This window comes from Rutidosis leptorrhynchoides, chromosome 3 (genome assembly GCF_046630445.1).
Source record: "Rutidosis leptorrhynchoides isolate AG116_Rl617_1_P2 chromosome 3, CSIRO_AGI_Rlap_v1, whole genome shotgun sequence".
Lineage (NCBI taxonomy): Eukaryota > Viridiplantae > Streptophyta > Magnoliopsida > Asterales > Asteraceae > Rutidosis > Rutidosis leptorrhynchoides.
Genome location: NC_092335.1, coordinates 553312791 through 553327202, shown reverse-complemented (window position 1 = coordinate 553327202; position 14412 = coordinate 553312791). Strand labels below are relative to the sequence as shown.

Genomic DNA, 14412 nt, shown 5'->3' with positions numbered 1-14412 from the left:
TACAACATGGCCGGTCTGATTGCCACCTTGAAGAATTTCCCTTTCAATTTAAGGGGTACCTTCTTGTCGCACAACACCCCTTTCGCTGCCCTCCACTTCAACCATCCTACTCGTATACGATGTGTCACGTCCTCATCTATCCTTCCCGATTTGTGAAGCATCGAGCCTAAATATCTAAAGGACTCTTGTGGAGGTAAAATTTGGTCCCCAATTCGGACGTCCACAATATCCTCTTGTTCCTCTTCGCTCGTCCTGAAATCGCATCTAAGGTACTCCGACTTAAGTCTGCTAATCCGTAGGCCATTTGATTCTAGGGCGCTCCTCCATTGCTCTATCCTTCTGTTAAGCTCATCCTGGGAATCCGAAACTAATACAATATCGTCCGCGAATATTAGGTACCATGGGATGTTATCTTGTATCCTTTGAGTCAGTTCGTCTAGAATCAAAGCGAAAAGATATGGGCTAAGGGCCGATCCCTGATGTAAACCTACCTCTACTGGGAAAAACTCAGTGTTTCCTACCGTCGTACGTACACGAGTCTTCGCCCCCTCATACATATCTCTAATAGTGCTTATATATCTACTTGGGACACCCCTAACATTAAGGGTCTTCCAAATCAGCTCACGCGGGACACAGTCATAAGCCTTTTCTAAGTCTACGAATGCCATGTGTAGGTTCTTTTGTTTTTCCATATACTTCTCCATAAGGCTTCTAACGATGTGGATCGCTTCTATCGACGAACGTCCTGGCATGAAACCGAACTGGTTCTCTGAAACCTTTGTCTCACGTCGGAGCCTCGTCTCAATCACTCTCTCCCAAAGCTTCATTGTATGACTAAGTAACTTTATGCCTCTATAATTACTACATATTTGCGCATCTCCCTTATTCTTGTAAATGGGAATAACCTCACTAAGTCTCCATTCCATAGGCATCTTTGCGCTTCTAAACGTCATGTTGAAAAGGTTTGTCAGCCATCTAACCCCTTCATCTCCTAGGCACCTCCATGCCTCAATCGGAATTTGGTCTGGTCCTACTACTTTGTTTCTCCCCATCTTTCGTAGAGACGATCTAACTTCCTCCTGGTTAATCCTCATACAGAAACAGTTGTTTTGATACTCACGAACCTCATGGAGTTCCCCGTTCCGCTCGGGTCTTTTCCTACAGAAGAGGGATGCAAAATACTCCTCCCATCTATTCCTAATAAGGTCTTATTTCACTATAGTTTGACCCGCTTCATTCTTGATAAATTTGACGTTAACCAAGTCCCTGCTTCTTCGCTCCCTAGCTTTAGCTATCCTATATATGTCATTAGCTCCCTCTTTAGAGTTTAGTTTCCTATATAAATCTTCATATGCTTTGTATTTAGCAATAGCTAAGGCCTTCTTTGCTTCTCTTTTAGCTTCTTTATATCTTTCTTCTATCCTAGTTCTCTCTGCAGGTGTCCCTTCTCCAAAAGTAATGAGCTCCCTAAACCTCATCTGTTTTAACGCGACTTTCGTTTGGACATCGTCATTAAGCCACCACGATTCTCTGCTACTCTTATGGGCTCCCGATGTCCCTATTGCCACCCCTAAAGTCTCTTTTGCCACATCTCTGATAGCGGACGCCATGCGGTTCCAAATCTGATCTACATCAGTAGGGGCTACGTAATCCCCTTCTACCCTCAATCTATCAGCAACAGTCGCTCTAAAAGTCTCTGCATTCGCTCCATGCAGGTTCTTCCAAAGGACTCTAGGTTGCACAACCCTGGCCCTCCTACCAACTCTTCCCCGAGTGACTAGGTCCATGACCAACAATCGATGCTGGGAGGAGCACGTCAATGCTGGAAGGACCTTACAGTCCCTACAAGTCCTAAGTTCCCCTTTACGGAGGAGCAAAAAGTGAATCTGGGTGCTACGACCCCCGCTATGAAAAGTAGCTAACTGAGCATCCCTCTTCTTGAAGAAAGAGTTTGCTACGACCATCTCGTGGGCAATGGCAAACTCCAGGATTGAGCGCCCTTCTTCGTTTCTAGGGCCAAACCCAAAGCCCCCATGGGCTCCCTCGTAACCTTCTGCCTCCACTCCTATGTGTCCATTCAGATCACCCCCTATAATCAGTCGATGGTCAGCTGGGCACCTCCTCACTACCTCATCTAACAATTCCCAAAAACTCTTCTTTTCCGCATCACTTAAGCCCGTGTGAGGTGCGTATGCGCTTATGACCGTGAAAGTCTCCTCCTTAATAATTAGAGTAACCGACATAATCCTATTGCTAAGCCTACTCACGTCAACAACGTTATCCTTATGTAGTTTGCCCAAAAAGATACCTACCCCGTTTCGTGCTATCCTAGAACCCGAGTACCACAACTTATAGTCTTTAATATCTACCGCCCCTTCACCCTTCCATCTAGTCTCTTGAATACACCCTATGTCTACATTACTCTTAAGAAATGTATCAACGAGCTCAATCCTCTTGCCCGTCAAGGTTCCTATATTCCAACTACCCACTCTAATCCCACCCGGGGTAGCAACCCTATTACCCCCTCTAACCCCTCTAGTCCTATCCGCCCCTAATCTAGGAGGACATGACCTCAGGTGATCATAGGTGCTAGTAGGGTCTATATTAACCTATAAAGAAAATAAAAATTGAGAGAATTCAAAACAAAAAAAGTAAAATACAATAAAGACCAGGCTATACAATAGTAAACAGTCAAAGTAAGGCAAAAGATAGGAAAAAGATAGCAAATAGTAAGAAATAAATAGATGAGATAAGAAAATAAATAAAAAAAACAAGTTCAGCAAGTTAGAAAAATACTCCGTATATTCTAATAATACCAATCACGTAACTAGTATACAAAAAAGTAAGGCTCACAAGTTTAGGATAATACAGTCAAAGTAAGGTTAAGGGTAAAAGAAGTTTAAAGGTAGAAAGAAACAAACACAGCCTTGTGTAAACAAGGAAATTCCGGCAGCGGTGGCTAGCGACGGCACAAGGGCAGCAGGAGGCGGCGGAATTAGCGAAGCTTCGTTTTAATACCTGCGAAAAGAACAGAGGAAGTGCCCGGAAAAAAATTCCGGCGAACTGAGCGACGGCGCGCGGCGGCGCGTTTCGAAACGCTTGCCGGCGAAAATCGAACTCACAGAATCAGAAAAATGCCGCAAGTTTAATGATGTAGGTTACGGCTTCTAATTCACTAGAAAATAGGAGCAATTTCCGACAAGCGTTAATATAACAATAATAATAATAACATATTATTATTATAATAATAATAAATTTTATTAATTTATTAATTTCTAATAATATTAATAATAATAACATTAATATAACAATTTATATGTATTTAAATTTTATTTCCATATATATAGTATTCTTTATAAAATTTATAGTAATAATAATATTATTAATATAATATTTATGTTTTAACTTGTAATTACATTTTAATATACTAATCTTGCATATTATTAATTATGAAATACTTATTTGAATAATTAATCTTTATACATTTTATGTATATTACAATATACATGTAATATTAATTGTTTATAGAAGTCATATATATATTTATTTCTATAACAACTTAATTATTCTATTTTTTTATATATATTTCAATTCAAATGGTTAAAGTGTACTTTATAATTTTTTATTTTTTTAAAATATTATATATATATATATATATATATATATATATATATATATATATATATATATATTTATTTATTTATTTATTTACAAACATTTGTTCGTGAATCGTCGAGAATGGTCATAGGTTAACTGAATACATGAACACAATTCAAAGTTTTTGAGACCTCAACATTACATGCTTTACTTATCGTGTCGAACTCATATAAAGATTAAGTTTAAATTTGGTCGGAAATTTCCGGGTCGTCACACCTTTGAGTCACTGCAATCTTTTATCGCATTCCAAATCTCCTTTTCACGAAAGTATTTTTCTAAAGCCGCTACATCCGATGAGAAAATCGAGTTGAAGTTTACTCTATTCCATATCATTAACTACGTTCAACTATCATTTACAAAAGATAATGCGGTAAACGTTTAAACTTACTATATTTAAATTATATTATATTTAAATTTATAATTTATAAAATCAGTTAAGTTTTTTTTCAACTGTAAATATTTCTTTCTAGACTTCTTTATAGTATGATCTTAGTATTTATTTATTAATAATAATTTTGAGTTATAAATAAAATTTAACTTACGTATGTTTTGTTTAAGTTTAAAACATTTTGTCATTCAAAAATCTTAACAACGATAAAAATGGCAAAAAAACATAATACTTGTTCCTTTCAGATTTCTTCTATCCCATTCATTCCCAACCCCCTCTCATCTATTCAGATTTCATTTCACTTTAACAACAAAACAAGCCCTAGTTCCCCCTTTTCTGTATCTATCTCTATCTATTATCTATATCTATATCTATACTCCATATCTCTATCTCTCTTTATTTACTGTATAATTTTTTATATATATATCAGACATACACAGCCTATCGGTATCTTTTTCTTCTCTCTCTAATTGTTTTCTTACTTCTTTTTTTTCTTTTTCTCTTTCTACATAAACACGCATACACTCTTATTTTGTAATTATAGTGTTAGATTCCTTTCGTTTTTTTTGAATATATCTTGAAATTTTTAGCTTTTTTTCTTATTTTCATTTGTATTGTATTCTTAATTCTTGTATTCGTTGTACGAATTTGTTTTGTGACTGCAATTTTTGTTAGGGTTTCGAATGGTGTGAAGTGACTGAGGCTGATATTGATAAGACTTTTTGTGGTTTAAAAAGATCGAAATTGAAGATATGGCGTCTGCAGATGTTGAGCTAGAACAACAACTTAAAGAGAGAGGAAAACAGTTATCACATCCTTCAGATTCCATCGACGAATTGCTTTCTGTTCTTGATGTAAGCCCTGATTTGATTATATAATATCTTTGTATGTTGCATGCCTTGCATATTCATTTTGGTTCTGATTGCTGTTTTTGACTTAATTAGGGTTTGTATTACATAGACTGCAAATTTGGAGATAAAGATTTGGTTGCATATTTGTTTGATAGAATTGCAAAGTGTAAATATTGAATTATAATTCTGGTAAATTAATAGATTGTGTAGAAAGCTTTTGGGATTCATTGGATCAAGATGCATACTTTAATGTGAATACTGAAACCAAAATTCGTACTATGAGTATTTAGCTCATGTATGTGATTGCTTATGAATCTGATTATTGTAGTTACTGATTGAATGTGGACAATGTTTGGCAAGATTATGTTGCTGTATTTTGTACCTTTAGAATGAGTATACGATTGATTGATTTGTTTTGGTCTGTGCTCATCAGCAACTAGAGAAACTTCTATCAAAGGTTGACCAGTCCCCGAAAAGGTCAATGCTCGATGCACTCAAACCGTCAATGAAGGCGTTAATTAAAGACAGTCTTTCCAAACATACACATGTTGATGTGAAGGTTGCAGTTGCTTCCTGCATTAGTGAAATAACAAGAATTACTGCACCTGATGCACCTTATGATGATGACCAAATGAGGGTACTTGATCATACCATACGTCCCACTTTTTGTAGTTCGATAATCACATATTAATATTTTTGTCTTTCATTTTAAACATCTTGTATATGTATGTGCAGGAAGCGTTTGAGTTGATTGTTTCTTCCTTTGAGGATCTAGCTGATTTGTCCAGTCGATCTTTTGACAAGAGAGCTTCGATTCTTGAAACTGTTTCGAAAGTCAGATCATGTGTGATTATGCTTGATCTTGAATGTGATGAACTGATTGTGAAAATGTTTGAGTATTTTCTAAGATCAGTAAGGTGTGTTACAGTTTTCTAAGAGCCTTAACCATTTAATTTATAGTTTTAATGTTAATGTAACAGTATGTAAGTATGTTAATTTCAGGGACTATCATATTGAATCCATATATTCATCAATGGAAAATATAATGGTGTTGGTTATCGAAGAAAGTGAAGAAATTTCAGTTGAGATGCTCAAACCACTACTGGCTAGCGTTAAAAAAGATAGTCAGGTGTCAGATCTATGTTAGCTTTACTATTGAGATTACTTTTACTAATTTTTATCTAATTTCTCATCATTTTTTATTAATTTGTTAAATTATTATTCAGGGAGTTCTGCCAGTAGCTAGAAAATTGGGTGAAGGTGTACTTTCAAAGTCTGCAGATAAACTAAAGCCTTATCTGATGCCAGCCGTAACATCATTGGGTGATACACTAGATGTATACACTAAAGTTGTGGCTTCAATATGTGAAGGGACACCTGCTACAGTTGAACAAGATGATGAAAATGAATCTGGGCTACAACCGGTATGATTTCATTATCGACTTAAAATCGTTCTTTACTTATATTGCTGAAGTTTTTCTTTGATTTTTTTGAGGCACATCTAATTATCTATATGTTGAGTTAGATGTTTCTTTACTTGAATCCCCTGTATTTCAGGCCAATGAGAGCAAACTGGAGAAGGAATCTGTAGACGAGGCACCAAATGTATGCCACTCATTGGTGTTTTTTTTTCCTTCAATTTTTGTTTTAATTTTGTTTTTGTTGCTCATTCCATTTACTAAGAATGGGTGTATTATCGCTTAACTTGTAAATTGTATAGGCTGATGAGAGCAAGATTACCACAACAGCATCATCGGATCATGCGGACCAGGTACGTTATCTTGCATCTTAATTTATTTTTATATTTTTATTTTGAAATCCACAATAAATTGTTAACAGGTTGATAAAGAAGAGGCTTGTCCTGAAGAAGAAGATACAACTGTAGACGGATCTTCAAAGTCTGTAATGAGTAATGGAGTAAATGTGACGGGTAACGAAAAACAAGCTTCAGTTGATCAAGAAAAGAAGCCAGATGAAGAAGAAGAAGAAGAAGACATGAATGAAGAAAATCTTGATAACGAAAACACTGATGATGATTCAGATGGTGACAAAGAATTAAAGCCAGAAGAACAAACTTCTAAAACGAGTGACAAAAAAGCTGATGATACAATAGCAAATTCAAACGAACATTCCAATTCTTCTCATATTGAAGGTGAACAAGAAGAAGCAGAACAACTGCCAGAAACTGAAAAAGAGAGTGATGTTAAGGAACCGGAAATCGAAGCTGATGTTCGTTCAGAAACTGATAAACATGATAATGATGTTCATGTTTCATCACCAAAACCAATCGAAAGTAAGCCTGCGAGTATTTCTTCCCCATCTCAAACTGACGAGAAACAAGATGAAATTGATTCTAACAAGAAACAAGATGAAATTGCTTCTTCACCCAAAAGTGGGTCCCTTTCTGATGAGACCCGTACAAAGAAAGCGGTGAGCAAGCCTGAAACCAAGGATTCAACACAAGAGGATGCATCTGAAGAAACAGGCGATTTGGGTGAAGAGCCGAAAAAAAGAACAGGAAAAAAGGAAGTTGTTGCAAAGGAGGTTAAAGCATCACCACCTAAAGATGAGGTGGAAGATGATGAAGCTTTTAGTGATTCAGAGGCAAAGCCTCTTAAGAAGTCTGAGTCAAAGTCAAAGGCAAAGTCAAAGTCAACAAAACAATCTGGTAAGAAGTCAAAGCAGCCTGTCAAGAAGATGGATGTGGTGGAATCAGATGCAATGGAAGTGGATGCCAAAGAGGAAGATAGCGATTCAGATGCTAAACCATTAAAACAGTCTGTTAAGAAAAGGGAGAAAAGCAAAGTTACTATTGATGAAGAAGAGGAACAACATGAGGACGAAAGTGATTCAGAAAATAAACCGATTAAGTTGTCTGCTAAAACAGGCAAATCAAAGAAGAAAGAAAACAAAAATGTTGTGGCGAAGGTTCAAGCAAAATCATCCTCTGACGATGACGTCAGTAACTCAAGACTTACTTTATATTCTTCCCAGTTTTTTTCATTTTTTTTTTTAGTTTTGCATCTCTAAAAAGTTTTTTTTTTTTTTTTTTTTTTTTTGGATAATTAGGAGATGGATTCTTCTCCAAAGTCAGCTAAAGGGGAGAGCAGCTTAAAAGAAACACCAACGACTAGTTCCAAACGGAAGCGTTCCACAACCAAAGATAAAGTAAATACTTCTTTACACACTAAAAAAGTAGGGTCAAACTTGGACCAAGTCGGGTCTGACTCGGGCAAAGTCGGTCAAAGTCAAAGATAGTTCAAAAATATTACTCCCTCCGTCCCAAAATTAGTTTTCCGTTTTGACTTTTCAAGTCTTTATTGTAAAACTTTGACTATAAATAATTTTGTTCGTGTTATATAATATTTGATGAAAGTTATACCAATGAAAATACATTCAAAAACCGAATCCATTCATTTAAATATTCATTTTCTTTAAAAAATAATAAAGCACAAATAAAAATATCTAACGTCAAAATTTAAAAATGAACACTTTGAAAAGTCAATCAAACGGGATAGTTATTTTGGGAGGGAGGGAGTTTATTTTTTTGCACTTGGATTTTGTACCATGTATCAGATGTTTGAAATATATATATTTTATGTTTGAAATATGGGCAGGATCAATGGGGAAGTAACCAATCGGGGGGAGCGGGGGGAAGCAAAATTTTTTTTTTTTTTTGGTTTTTTTTGATTTTTTTTTTCCGGCATCAAGATCACACGAAAATATGAACATTTAGAAGAGACACTTCGTGATGAATGTTATTATTTAGGCGGGAAAACGATCGACAAAAATAACATTCAAGATAATATTGTTCGTGAAGAATATGAACTTTTTTTTTCTTCATGTTTTGTGAAGTAAAATTTAGAGTTTAGGGTTTAGGGTTTAGGGTTTAGGGTTTCGTGTTTTGGGTTTATTCCATAAACCCAAAACACCAAACCCTAAACCCTAAACTCTAAACCGTTCGTGTTAAAAACTCAATTTAAATCCTAAATCTAAACCCTAAACCCTAAATTTCTAAACCCTAATATCTAAACCCTATAAACCCTAATATCTAAACCCTAATATCTAAACCCCAATAGCTAAAACCTCAAAACACGCTCGAAAAACACGATAATTGTTATATATTACTTCTTCGAGCGTTTTCCCGCCAAAAAAAAAATATTTATCACAAAGTGTCTCTACTAAATGTTCATATTTTCATCTCATCTATAATGTTCGTGAACAAAGTTTTTTCAAAAAACGAAAAAAAAAAAGTTTTTGCTTCCCCCCGCTACCCCCCGAATGGTTACTTCCCTCTTGATCCTACCACTATATATATATATATATATATATATATATATATATATATATATATATATATATATATACAACAACAACAATACCCAATTCCACTAGAGTGGAGTATGGGGGAGGTTAGATGTAGACAGTCCTTTCCTCTACCCTAAATGCTGACGTGTACAATGTTGTCAGGTTTCGGATGATATAAAGTACGATAAAAGCCTGGTAGGTTTGAAAGTCAAAGTTTGGTGGCCAGAAGATAAAGAGTAAGTAATTTGTTGTATTTTTTGCCATTTTTCTTCGGCTAATAAAAGTTTGCCAATTTTTTTTTCTCTTTTCTTTTTTGGTTTTGGAGAATGTATGTTGGGAATATTTTGAACGGGTCACTAACATTAATGTGTCATTGCATGTAGGTACTATGAAGGTGTGATCGAGGCATTTTATAATTCTAAAAAGAAGCATAAGGTCATTAAACGTTTTGTAATGCTAGAATTCAATTTTTTCCATTTTAATTGGTTTGTTCTGACACATTCGATGGTAAACAGGTTTCATATGTGGATGGAGATATGGAAGTTTTGGATTTAAAAACACAAGATTGGAAGATAATACAAGAGTTTTCTGTGCGAGATGAGGTGAGAACATGTTGATTGGTGTGTTACTTTTACTGTAATATTAATATTTGTTTGCGCTAACAAGGTTTTGTTGACAGGAGCAAGAACAATCCACTGAAGCGCAAAGTGAAGAAGCTACCCCTGAAACGTAAGTTTTACTGTTTGATACTTTTCTTTGTATGTATATATTATATAATATATAATATATAATTCGACTTTCGTGATTATTGGTTTTCTTGAATGGGTCAAATTGGTCTTGACTGACACAAGGGAACTCGGTACTTTTACTATTAATTTTTATCTAATCTTATTGCAGGTAGTTTTTACTGTATTTTTTTCAAGTCAAAATTATGCCGTTGGTCCCTAACATTTGTCTAAATTGCATAGGTGACCTTGTTTTTTTGTTTTTGACTTGGATGACCCTAACATTTTTTCGGTTAAGTATGATCATGTACGTGGCATATGAGAGTATATTTGTCGATTTATCTCACCTTGTCCCTTGTCCCTATCCCTTCATCTTCAACAAAACAAACCCTAACAAGTTATTCATGTTCGTATCCTAACTAAATCAGACCTAATTTAAATCCCAACCGAATCTGAATCCAACTTAATCAAATAACCTCAACATCACGTCTTATAAACATGTGTTAATAGCTGAAAACCTTCTAAATCCATGGTTAATTTGTTAAATAATTACAGTAAAATATAAGTATAAAAAACATCAGAACACTTTCTAATAAATAAATCAAACAATTAAGATAAAAGTGTTAAAATGGATGTAGTGATAGTTGAGCATAGTGATTCGAAGGGTCTGATTGAATCGAATTCGTTGGATTCGGTTAGTTTTTTTGCTTAGAAATTTGTATACTATGGTTGATTGGTTACGCTCAAAGCCATGGAAATTTGTATGCAATTTTTCAGTTGGTTCCCTCACATTGGAATTTATTCTAGTTAGGATTTGAATTTGATTTGTATTGGATTTGAAATTTAAGAGGTTTTATGATTTTGGGATGAATGAAGAAAAAAGTAAGGTGGAGAAGAAGGTGAAGAGGGATGAAAATGAGAAGTCAATTTTACCCTCACATGTAATGGATGTGACTAAATTTAAGGAAGAACACTAACGATTGTTAGTGTCGGGTCATCCGCGTTACAAGTGTAGATGTTAGGATCATCCAAGCAAATATGAGAAAAAGGTCTCACCTAAGACAAATGTTAGGACCAACCGCATAATTTTGTCATCTTCTTACATAGTGTATTATATGGTTGTATATTGTAGTACCCTACAATCAGATAGGAAGAAAGGAAAATCTTGGAGAATATACGAACATATCTGTGCGATAGCCATTAGGCACAGATATGTAAAGACATATGTATATGTATGCCAAGAGAAGATTACAATCTAGATAGTTTAATTTGTATTACTGCATGGAATTCCCTAATCCCTATAATTTAATTATGTGATATCCAATATTAAACATGTTACAAGAAATTGGTTTTTGTATGATTTGCAAATTTATTTTTTAGTAACACTATTGTTTGCTCAAATAGAAGTGTGTAATGTGTAAAATTTACAATATTTTATAAGTTTAGTTGCTTTGCGTAATCAGTTAAGCTCTTGCTGTTATGGAAATACCTAACTTTTCATCACTTGTTTTCTCATAATCGACTGTTTTTTACTAGGCACAAGAAGAAGAAATCAAAAACCGATTCTGCACCATCTGCTTCACAAGAGAAGAACAAAGCTTCATCTAAAAAGTGAGTTTTATATATATATATATATATATATATATATATATATATATATACTTTCTTTTTTATTTATAATTCAAATTCAATTAGCAATTTTGACTCGTGAAAACTTTATAGAGGGGGTAGCGTTTCTTCGTCTGGCAAGTCAAAAGGTTCGGTTTCAAAAGACAATAAATCCACCGACAAGTCTGGTGCAAAATCTACTACGAAGAAAACTAGTGGCAGCAAAACAAATGCCAATGGTCCCACCAAGTCAAAATCAGGTTCGTCTAGTGCGAAAGAAGCGAAAGAACACGAGGATGTGAAAACACTGGAAAGCACAAAAGGAAAGTCAACAGAGACCACAAAGAGCGGGTCAAAGACCGGAAATAAACGGAAGAAGAGGGCGTAGAGGGTTGAAGGGTGTTGTGGTTATTTGATGGGGGTTGTTAAAAATAAGCAGTTGATGACTATAGTGTTTAGGGTTAAAGTTAGTGAATTTCGTGGTATTGTTTCGAAGTATTTGCATTTGGTAGAGATAATGTTAATTATTATTATTAGTGGGTTATTAGGTTTTGTTATAAAGGAGTTAGATTATTATGTGGTAGGTTTTGCTGGTGAGTATTGGCATAAGTTGTGGGTGACCTTTGATCTACTCTTTGTTTTAGAACCTTGTCAATGGTGATTGGGTTTTTGTTTTTGCAACATTTTGGCTGTTAATTTGTGTGTTTGTACGTTTTATTTTGCGAGATGAAAACCGTTTATTCTGCACCTGTTTGTTTATACTACCAGTAGAAACTAGAAAGTAGCCAGATAGTTCAGTAGTAAAGTCTTACAGGTTCATGCATGTTCACTTTCTTGAGACGTTGCGATTGTGAAATTCTATTTAAGTCTCACTTCAAATGTCTACCTTTCTCACTTCAAATGTCCACCTTTTTAATTGCGTGTTGTTTCATATTAGATGTCCACTTTATATTTCAACCAATTTAGAAGAGGAGATTTTTGATTGGTGGACGACTGTGAGTCACTGAGACTTTTTAAAACTGTTAGCAAAAAGTAAGTTTGTGTGCAAAAAGTAAGTGAATACTTGTAATTGGACGGATGTAGTACCATTCTTCACGTGAAATTTCATCATCGTACTAGCAAGAAACTTAATGCAGAAACATGATACAATAGTGGTATTTAAGTACATTTTCAATAATAATTCCAATATGTAGATATGAACTATAAGAGTAACTTCTTTCACGTAGATTTGAGATCCAAGTGAAGAAACGAAGTTAGACGATGTCACTTGGGGTTCCTAATCCACATTGTGAACTAATTCACTTCTTAAGTCACCTCTTAATTCACCTATTACTCTAGGTGTTGATATCAGTTCGTGGGTAACTTTTGTACAGAAAATTTATGGTTTGTACTAAGTAAGGGTGAAACTAATGTTTTTCTTTCTTATTTCATTTAAACGGATAAGATTTTTCCTTTTCAAGCTACTCGAGGAACACAGTTATTTTTACTTAGATGCATAGTATAATCGGGTTATTTCATGACTATTTCTGACAATTTCCTTGAAAACCTTAAAATATGTTACGAGATTTAACCGGCGACTATTTTGAGGGCCCCATTAATTGTCTTGGGAGAGTTAAAATTCAAGAACATATACTTATACTGCGTATGTATGTATGTATGTATGTATGTATGACGACCCTCATTTTTCCATTTCTGTTTCTACTATTTTACTATTAGAACTTTTGTGCTCGTAAACTATATTTGACAACACTTTGATTAAATAGTAATTTTTGATCAATGCTTCATGTCGATTAAAGTTTATGAATTATGTGATATTTATTAGATATAAACTATATGTAATATATTAAATGGTGACAATTTATATAGATTAAAACTAATGAGAACTAAAATTTAATAAAAGATATGGATAAATAATGTAAAATGGTTAAATAAAATGTATTTTAAAATAAAAGTAACTTCAATAAAAAAAAATATATAAAATATATAAATAAACAAAATATGAGTCGAATTATAAAAAAAAAAAATATATAATAAATATAAAAGTCGGCCTAAAAAAAAAACAACTTAATTAACAAGTAACTAATCCTACTTCTAGCCTAGTGTATTAGTTCTAATCCAATTCTAACTCCCTAAACTAATCCAAGTCTCAATCCTTGCTCTTCAAGTTTATTGTAGTGACCCGAACTTTTCCATGTTTATATATATTAAATGAAATTGATATTTACATGATTAAGTGTTTCCAACATGTTAAGCAATCAAACTTGTTAAGACTTGATTAATTGAAATATGTTTTATATAGGCAATTGACCACCCAAGTTGACCGGCGATTCACGAACGTCAAAACTTGTAAAAACTATATGATGACATACATATGGATATATATATATATATATATATATATATATATATATATATATATATATATATATATAGTTATCATGATATTATGATAAGTATGTACCTCATTAAGTATTTTAACAATGAGTTATATACATAAAAATGAGACTATTGAATTAAGAAACTTGAAAACGGTATATATAACGATTATCGTTATAACGTCTTACTAATTACATATGAATCATTTTAAAATATTGATACACTATATATAAACATGTTAAATGATAAGTAAACATATCATTAAGTATAATAACAATGAACTACATATGTAAAAACAAGACTACTAACTTAAGGATTTCGAAACGAGACATATATGTAACGATTATCGTTGTAACGATATTTAACTGTATATATATATATATATCATATTAAGATATATTAATACATCATTATATCATGATAATGTAACAATTTAACATCTCATTAGATATAATAAACAATGTGTTAACAACATTTAACAAGATCGTTAAAGGTTTCA

The 14412-nt window shown here is 33.7% G+C and overlaps 2 protein-coding genes across 2 annotated transcripts; one reads left to right on the top strand and one right to left on the bottom strand.

The window, feature by feature from the left end:
* Positions 1-1208: 1208 nt before the first annotated feature.
* LOC139902033 (uncharacterized) lies at positions 1209-3990 on the bottom strand. Its single transcript, XM_071884691.1, has 2 exons — positions 3874-3990; positions 1209-2609 (listed from the first exon to the last, which is right to left on the bottom strand). The coding sequence occupies exons 1-2, from the start codon at positions 3988-3990 to the stop codon at positions 1209-1211; spliced, it is 1518 nt and encodes a 505-aa protein (XP_071740792.1).
* Positions 3991-4365: 375 nt separating this feature from the next.
* Positions 4366-12220, top strand: LOC139902916 (uncharacterized). Its single transcript, XM_071885609.1, has 16 exons — positions 4366-4492; positions 4721-4899; positions 5330-5533; positions 5632-5813; positions 5899-6025; positions 6123-6320; positions 6454-6501; positions 6617-6667; positions 6736-7854; positions 7966-8064; positions 9367-9440; positions 9588-9639; positions 9720-9806; positions 9884-9933; positions 11466-11540; positions 11652-12220. Exons 2-16 carry the CDS (start codon positions 4798-4800, stop codon positions 11923-11925), a joined length of 2742 nt encoding a protein of 913 aa, XP_071741710.1. The 5' UTR covers positions 4366-4492; positions 4721-4797; the 3' UTR covers positions 11926-12220.
* Positions 12221-14412: the final 2192 nt, after the last annotated feature.